The 7,971-nt window shown below is 43.2% G+C and overlaps 1 protein-coding gene and 4 non-coding genes across 5 annotated transcripts; all 5 read left to right on the top strand.

Annotated features, from left to right (window-relative positions):
• Nucleotides 1-2,122: 2,122 nt before the first annotated feature.
• trnas-uga (transfer RNA serine (anticodon UGA)) lies at nucleotides 2,123-2,204 on the top strand. The gene has a single exon. It is a non-coding gene; the product is annotated as a tRNA-Ser (tRNA).
• A 1,683-nt stretch (nucleotides 2,205-3,887) lies between these two features.
• On the top strand, nucleotides 3,888-3,961 carry trnan-guu (transfer RNA asparagine (anticodon GUU)). Its single transcript has one exon. It is a non-coding gene; the product is annotated as a tRNA-Asn (tRNA).
• A 786-nt stretch (nucleotides 3,962-4,747) lies between these two features.
• Nucleotides 4,748-5,703, top strand: LOC116681927 (uncharacterized; the record flags this gene model as incomplete). The annotated part of the gene is made up of 3 exons (XM_032509689.1): nucleotides 4,748-4,943; nucleotides 5,027-5,337; nucleotides 5,522-5,703. Coding segments are annotated over exons 1-3 (615 nt in total), but the record flags the coding sequence as incomplete, so codon positions are not given.
• A 410-nt stretch (nucleotides 5,704-6,113) lies between these two features.
• On the top strand, nucleotides 6,114-6,186 carry trnak-cuu (transfer RNA lysine (anticodon CUU)). The gene has a single exon. It is a non-coding gene; the product is annotated as a tRNA-Lys (tRNA).
• Nucleotides 6,187-7,492: 1,306 nt separating this feature from the next.
• On the top strand, nucleotides 7,493-7,609 carry LOC116681928 (U5 spliceosomal RNA). The gene has a single exon (XR_004330161.1). It is a non-coding gene; the product is annotated as a U5 spliceosomal RNA (small nuclear RNA).
• The last annotated feature ends 362 nt before the right edge of the window (nucleotides 7,610-7,971 follow it).

The following is a 7,971-nucleotide window of genomic DNA, read 5'->3' on the forward strand; positions in this document are numbered from 1 at the left end:
AACCAGATTATTCAATCCATTCCTCTACTTGTATGCAAAGTAGTCTCATCCAGGACCTATCACACCCTAAGTAAGAATCATAAACCTAGACCAATGAACAAGGAGAGTCATGTCCTGCTCATTGTTCCTCATATCTTTTCCAGTTTTTTTCTATTGCGTGCAGTTGAAGCAGGATATGAAAATTGCCAACATGCTGTACTACAATTGTGCTGGCTCCTAATCTGGGTTAATTTAACAATAAACTGGATTTTAAAGTATAGAGTAGGGTTGAAACAGCACATAGCGTCAGGGCTCGTCCGGGAGTTGAACCCAGGACCTCTCGCACCCGAAGCGAGAATCATACCCCTAGACCAGTGATTCCCAAAGTGGGGGTCGGGACCCCCAGGGGGGTCGCGAGCCAGAGAGGGGGGGTCGCGAGTTGATTTCCAGAAATAAAATAAAAATTTAAAAACGATTAGAAATAGCATGTTAGCCATGATTTTAACACAAGATAAAACTAGTGGCTAAATTTAAAATAAAACCAAGCAACTAAATAAAAAGGGAACAGCTGTTTTGATTTTCTTTCTTTCCGAGTAGCGTCTCCAACATTAACACCACAACTGCCGGGATTCCAAAAGTACTGGAACCTTCTAAACTCTATAATCTGTCACGATAAATACCTAATTGAAATTGTATTGCAGGTACTGTGTTAGGATATCTTTAGAAAAACGAAATAACACCAAAATGTACAATTTAACGTTTTAATTATACACTTGAGTTGCCCAGGTGCTTCAATAACTCATATCATGGCATAGTAAAACGTAATTATTTCATTCACATCTGAAAAATATGGTATGTAAACATGCAAATAAAACCTAAAAGTATTTTCTTTGAACATTTATAACCTAACCTAACCTGTCACTGCCTCCGTGTTGGTGTCTGCTGTGGTGCGCATTGCTCCTCGGACCGCGCCCCCCCCCCCCCGCTGCTCGGACCGCGCCCCGCTCCCTTTCCTCCTCTAAACTCGTGTCTCAGCTCCTCTGCCAGTTGCTGCCTGAACTTCCTCCAGACAATGTCCCTGCTGGTGCCCTCCTTGGAGAGGATGTGTGTGATTCCAGCCAGTTTGAGGATGTATAAAGTTGTATAAACACGTAGGCAGCCACCGGCCATCTGGCTCCGTGTACCGCTCCGTCCACAGAGCGAGCGCCCGGCGCTGCCTTCTGGTCCAGAACGGAGTCCATCCCCGCCGTACTCATGGTGGTAGCAGCGTTACCAACCCGGGCTTTACCTTCGCCCCATCGCTGATGCCCACAGTTGTTACTCCAGACCGATTAAAACCAACACCACGAAATACCGAATACTGTATGGCCGAAATAGGTAAAAGGGATTTTTCTTTTTTTTGTCCTAGTGTGTAATGTATATAAAAACTATTTTACATTAAAATATAGAGCTTTTTAACTTGCTGTGCTCCAAACATACTGCACATCCACCTCATTAGGTGAGATTAAGTTCAAATTAAAGTAATGAGTAAATTACTGTAGAATAATGTCATGGCTGTTGTGTTATTTTGTGTCGTCAATATGCTCATGTTTGGATACGCCTGTAGTGCGTGCGCGGTTGTGCGCAATGTTTATAGTGGGGGGGGGGGGGGTCGCGAGTCACTTGCACCGTTACTTTGGGGGTCGCGGGCTGAAAGTTTTGGGAACCCCTGGGTTAAAGGACTTATGTGTCAACAGGATTTGGAAAAACTGGTCCATGCTTTCATCTTCAGTAGACTTGACTACTGTAACGGGGTCTTTACAGGTCTCCCTAAGATATCTATCAGACAGCTGCAGCTGATTCAGAACGCTGAAGGCTGAAGACCTTTCTTTTTGATGTTGCCTTTCTTTAAATGGTTGTTAATTTCTTTAATGTTTGATTTCGTATACTGCACTGTAACTTTTCTTCTTGTGTTTTATCTGATTTTATTTTTTAACTGTTTATTCTTGTGTTTTATCTATTTTTATTTTTTAACTGTTTTTTAACAGTTTTTGTGTAAAGTACTTTGAATTGCCCTGTGGCTAAAAAGTGCTATACAAATAAAGCTTCCTTGCCTTGAATAGATTATAATATTACTGCAAATCGGTATTGCACTGCTTTTCAGGTTGTCGTGGCCGAGTGGTTAAGGCGATGGACTTGAAATCCATTGGGGTCTCCCTTCGCAGGTTCGAGTCCTGCCGACAATGAAAGCCGTCCTTTAATGGTTATCACACATCTCATTATACCAAATGGCAGATGTGCCGTCATGGACAATCTTGTAATATCTCATAGGTAATGGAAGCCACCAATGCATCTCTGAGCATTTACTCAATACCCAGATGTGTTGCAAGATTTGCAGTGAACGTTGTTATGTCCAGTGATGGTGGTATAACGGTGAGCATAGCTGCCTTCCAAGCAGTTGATATGGCTTTGATTCCCAGCCAGTAACTTTCTTTGAGTGACGTAACTTGCTTTGTTTGTCAAAAAGTAACCAGAAAGGTTACTCTCCCAACCCAGTTTGACAAAAAATTAGATCTTGGTTATATCGCACAAATAAGGGAGCATAACAATCAATCAAGCTGCCTCCATGAGGATCTACAGACATAGACATGTTCCACCACCCGCAATTAAGCCTGTCTCCTCAGCTTCTAGGCGCCGCTGCATCACCTCCTCTTCAGCTGGAGAGTTCGCATCTGAGTTTGTGAGCTCACAGTTTTATGCCGAGAATGGTCTGGTCTCTCCCTCTTCCCCAGATAACATTCTCTCTGTGTTACATTCCACATGCACTGAAATCCTAGACTCTATTGCCCCTTATCGGGTTAAAGCTGTTAAACCTAAGGTGGACCCCTGGCTAAATGACACCACAAGGGCCCTTAGGCAACACTGCAGACAAGCTGAACGAAGATGGATAGACAATCTACATGTGTCTCTGGGTGTATTAAGGGACAGTCTATCACATACCAGAATGCTGGGAAGGTGGCGAAGATGCAGAATCTCTCTTCTGTCATAGCTAGCAATCGCCACGAACCTAGATTGTTATTTCATAGAACTAACTCTGTCATAAATCCATGCTCCTCTGCTCCGACAGATGTTTCAATTAGTACATGTGAGAAATGTCTCTCGCTTATTTTATTGACAAAGTAGCATCTATCAGGAAAATTACCAGTGCTAATGTTAAGGTCTTTTTATCTGGTTCTCCTACACACTCAGCTGTGTTTGAGGAATTTAAACCTGTTTCTCTGACGTTACTTAGTGAGGTTGTACAACACATGAAACCTACCAACTGTCCCTTAGACATTTAGAATGGTGAAGGAGGTTTTTAATAGCACCATTGGGGCGAGTCTTCTTACTCTTTTTAATTAAATTGCTAAGCCTGTACTTTCTTACTTTTACTTGAGCAAAGAAGTTAAATCAGTACTTCTACTTTTACCAGAGTATTTGTTGTCACAATTATCTGTACTTCTACTTGAGTACGCGCATTGAGTACTTTTGCCATCACTGACGGTCATTGGTATACAGGTCACTTGATGCAATACAAGCAAATACATAAGGCCCCACCCAAACGTTTTGGGATAAGGGGCGTGTAACTGTATGTCAATGATCAAGCTTGTTGCTGTGACCAAGAAACCACCAGCAAAATGACTGATCTGTTCTGGAAGTTTCTTGGATGCCAAATATTTGAATTCAAAGTCAGAATCCAATTGACATGTAAGAAAAATACCATGCATGTCCAGCTTCTACATTTCTGCATGAGTCAGCTTCCCCAATTTCTAAGTAACAGGAAAATAGCCTGATAAGCATACATGTGCAGCTCAACTTCAAAAAGTCATAAAGCAAATGCTTTTGGCTTAAAGATCGAGCTCCTGCTCATAAAACCTCAGACAGGCGCAGTCTCTGTGGCGCAATAGGTCAGCGCATTCGGCTGTTAACCGAAAGGCTGGTGGTTCAAGTCCACCCAGGGACGTTTGCTGCTTAAATAACCTGGAGGGAGCTGACTTTGGAGTTCGTCATTCTGCAAAAGACCATAGAGCAGCCCAAAGACAACCCAAGATGTCTTACCTCTATAAGAGGGTACAGTTCTGCAAACCATGTACTGTACATATTAATCGTCATTGGTATGCAGGTCAGTTAATGCAATACATACAGCCCCACCAAACTGTTTTGTGATACTTGGTGGCAACTGCATGTCAATGATCAAGCTTGTTGCTTTAACCAAGAAACCACCAGCAAAATGACTGATTTTAAAATCAGACATTTAAAAGTCACTTGATTGGTTTGATAATGCAGCTGTCATAGTAGGTGTGCGTTTTTGCTGTAGTGTCAGTGTATTGTCCAAAGGATGCTCATTGTATATTGTTTACCATGTTCATGTTGCCTTTAGATGAGCAATAAGTCTAAACTTCACAAGTCCATGGGGGTAAGTAGAGTGGATGGCAAGGTTGAGGGCGTATGCCGGCTCAGGGGTTTGGCCTTCTGGAGGCAACAGACCAGCCCCTAAGCAGCAGAAGTGGCATGACCTCTATCAGAAGGTAAATACAGCAATAAATAATGATAACTTCAAAAACTATACCATACAATAGTGCAGATATTATGAATAAAACAAATTACTATATACCCCAGGGTTGTGATTGTTTCAGATTGAGAAATGTCCCATGCAGGCCCGTGGACAGACCACTCTGTTTGGAGGGTCAGTGGCCTGTAATTGTGGATTTCACGGCACTAATGTGATCTGTTTTTAAATGCCCTGAGTGAGGGAAGCCGCTGACGGGCTACGGTGTCCACAAGAGGGCTCAGAAGGTCCTGGACATCGCCAGGTATTACCTGATGGTGACAGAGACACTCAGGTGCACTGTGTGTTCTCTGAACTACTTGTCAACATCTCAGACTGTCCGGAACCAGCTGGACCTGCCGCACCAGAAAGTGTTCCGGCTGATCCTGACCCACAAGTGAGTAAATCTGTTTCAAGTGTAATAGCTTTTACATGACTTCTATTAATGTGCAACTAATCAGAGCTACATGTGCATTTCAGGTATGCCTGTGACATCCGTGTCAATTGCGTGCTGCGTGACCGGACTCTGGGCAACAGTCCAGCACGTCTGGTAAAACAGCTCAGAGAAAACCATGGGGAGGAATGGCTGAACAGGTTGGCACACTATCTTGGGGAGTGTGCTGACTTTGTCGATCGGCCAAGCCTCTTCCCAGTGGTGTGCCAGGAGCCCCCAGAGCCCATTGATGTGCCCACCAGTCGCTGGCAGGGACGTCCTCTCCCGCTTGGACCATATCAAGGCCAGCATCACCTCCACATTTGGCTCTATCTTAAAGATGGACTCAACCAAACAGGTAATAAATAATCTGTGTAATAGATTTCCACGTTCTTAATATATGCCATCCATGCTATTGTCAATCATAATATCACATTGGTAGATATTTTAAATGTTTACAGTGTAATTAATCTATATACGCTTGCTGCTGTACATAGTTCAAATTACAGATTTTGTTTAACATCACTATTGTCAAATTTCAGATCACAAAGAAGCTGGCTGGCCACGGCAGGTGGACTGGTCTCCGGGTCACCTCTATTGGAAACGAGATTGGCCAGATCGTGACCAGTGTGGTCACAGTGCAGGAGGGGCCAGGACTGGAGAGGATGGTGGCAGGGGTGATGGAGCGGTACCGCTAGTCAGCTACTGCACCCCCACTGCTGCTGTATGTGGACTGTGGCTGCTGCATCAGTGAGGGGTCCAGCAAGCTGCAGACAAGGTTTGGAGAGTGGCCAGACCTCCACATACGGCTGGACATCTGGCACTTCATGCGAAGGCTGGCGGTCGGGTGTACCACTGACGCTCATTCCCTCTACCCCACCTTCATGAGCTGTCTCTCTGCCTGCAGAACTTAAACCTAACATTCTAGAACTGCAGCTTACCATTCTAGAATTACAATGTAACCTTTTAGGACTATGAACAACCTTTTGGGAACGCAACTTATAAAAATTTTAAAACTTTAACATTCTGGAACTTCAACCTAAAATCCTAGAACTGCCAAGTAACATTCCAGAACTGTAACATTTCAGAAGTTTTAAGTGAAGTTTTTCGTAAGCAACTACAACTTTGAGAAGTGCCTGGCTAGCTCAGTCGGTAGAGCATGAGACTCTTAATCTCAGAGTCGTGGGTTCGAGCCCCACGTCGGGCGGTGGTGTTTTAGAGAGTGGGAATGCCTGAGTTCAGCCCAGTATCAGGCTGTCTATCACAAGATTAGCAGTTCCATCCCAGTGTAAAAATCCCTGTAATTTACCAGACTAAACTGTGCCTGCATTCTACAATCATACAAAAACTAGCAAGAATACACACACAACTTCCGTGTAGGATACTTCAAAATAAAAGCATTTCTTGTGACAGTCTTAAGTAATAAACAAATAAAGTTGTGTACCTTTACATTTTAAACTAAACATTTCACAACAACATTCAGTCGGGTCCGCTATAGTCTGTTGGGCTTTTTCTCTCCGTTTGAGCCGTATTTCCCTTTTTGCATATTCTTCCCCTCCTCGTTACTTTCCATTAGAAGCTGCTGCTCATTGGGTGAAACATATGGCGCATGCGTCTTCTCATCTCTGCATCAGTAAATCTGTGATCAATACGTGGTCTATTTGAGAAAGCTGTAAACGTGCACTTATCCCAGCTATCTACACCTGGCTCGACAAAGTAGGGCTTTCTGCTGGAAACGTTTCAATACAACCTTTCATTTACAGTGAACACTGTATTGTCCAGCAGAAGGGCAACAGGTGTGTTACTTTTCAACTATGATTTATATCATAGCAGTGCAATCATTTTGCCCAGGTTTGATTTCTGCAATTGCATTAAGAGGTTTTGAAGCCACACAGTACAACAAGCACTTTACATGTACATATTTTAAAGTACCGTATTTTTGTGTAGTATATTTTTTGTTCCAGTTGCTCCAGTTTTTATGTGTGTTAATGTTATTAACATTTTTACAGATTAAATAACCTTCACATGCCATTGAAAGTGTACCTTTCAGACACCTGCTTTGTTAGACATCAACAGTCTGGTCACAGACTTCATGCTGACACAATTAGCAATTAGCAGAGGATGGTTTTGATCCATCGACCTCTGGGTTATGGGCCCAGCACGCTTCCGCTGCGCCACTCTGCTCTGCTGTTCTGATTTACAAGGCGGGTGGAAAATCTCTGATTCACATTTTATGGGAATGAAACAGGTTCCAACAGCTTACGGGTTGTAAAGTAAAACATTTGGTAGACCTTGCAACTATCTTTTATGTGAGCTTCCTGATTATTCACATGTAACACTTGTGATTGGCTGGTGTTTTAAAAAAGGGCATTGTGAGTACAGATATAAACATCAGTAAGGAGTCTACCAAGTTGCCTCTTATCATTTTAGTTTGGACACCCAGTGAGGCTTACCGTGATGGTTTGGACTGGGTCGACTAGGGTTTTCTGCTGCTCTCGAGCAGACGGCTGTACTCACTCTGGTTTCTCTTCATAACGCACAAGTCTTTCACCTTTTACTAAAGACTTCCTTGGAGGGGAACGCTGGTGAGTATGAACCCTTTTTGGTGGGCTGGCTGTTTGTCCAAGCCTTTTGTACTTGCTTTTGCTTACCTTTGCTTTTGCTGATCATCTATTTTTATCCCACCCAGAAAAGTGATTTTAGACCTGGAACGAGCCATCTTTTATTTCCTGTGGAGGTCCAAGTGGGAACAGTGCAAAGAAGAGTGATAAAGAAACCAAAGATAAAGGAGTGCCGGACCTGTTATGTTTTTAGGGAGCAGATTTACAGCTATACACAGACAGCAGCCACGGCCCCATCCAGAAATCATAACTGCAGCTATGGCAAACGGATCTGGATGAGATCATACCTTCAGAAGATTGAAGACCCTTACCCTCTGATCTTAAAGTACCTGGTAGGGATGAGCAAGTACAGCATTTATCTGTATCTGTAT

Source organism: Etheostoma spectabile, unplaced genomic scaffold (genome assembly GCF_008692095.1).
Source record: "Etheostoma spectabile isolate EspeVRDwgs_2016 unplaced genomic scaffold, UIUC_Espe_1.0 scaffold00018764, whole genome shotgun sequence".
In the NCBI taxonomy this organism is placed as follows: domain Eukaryota; kingdom Metazoa; phylum Chordata; class Actinopteri; order Perciformes; family Percidae; genus Etheostoma; species Etheostoma spectabile.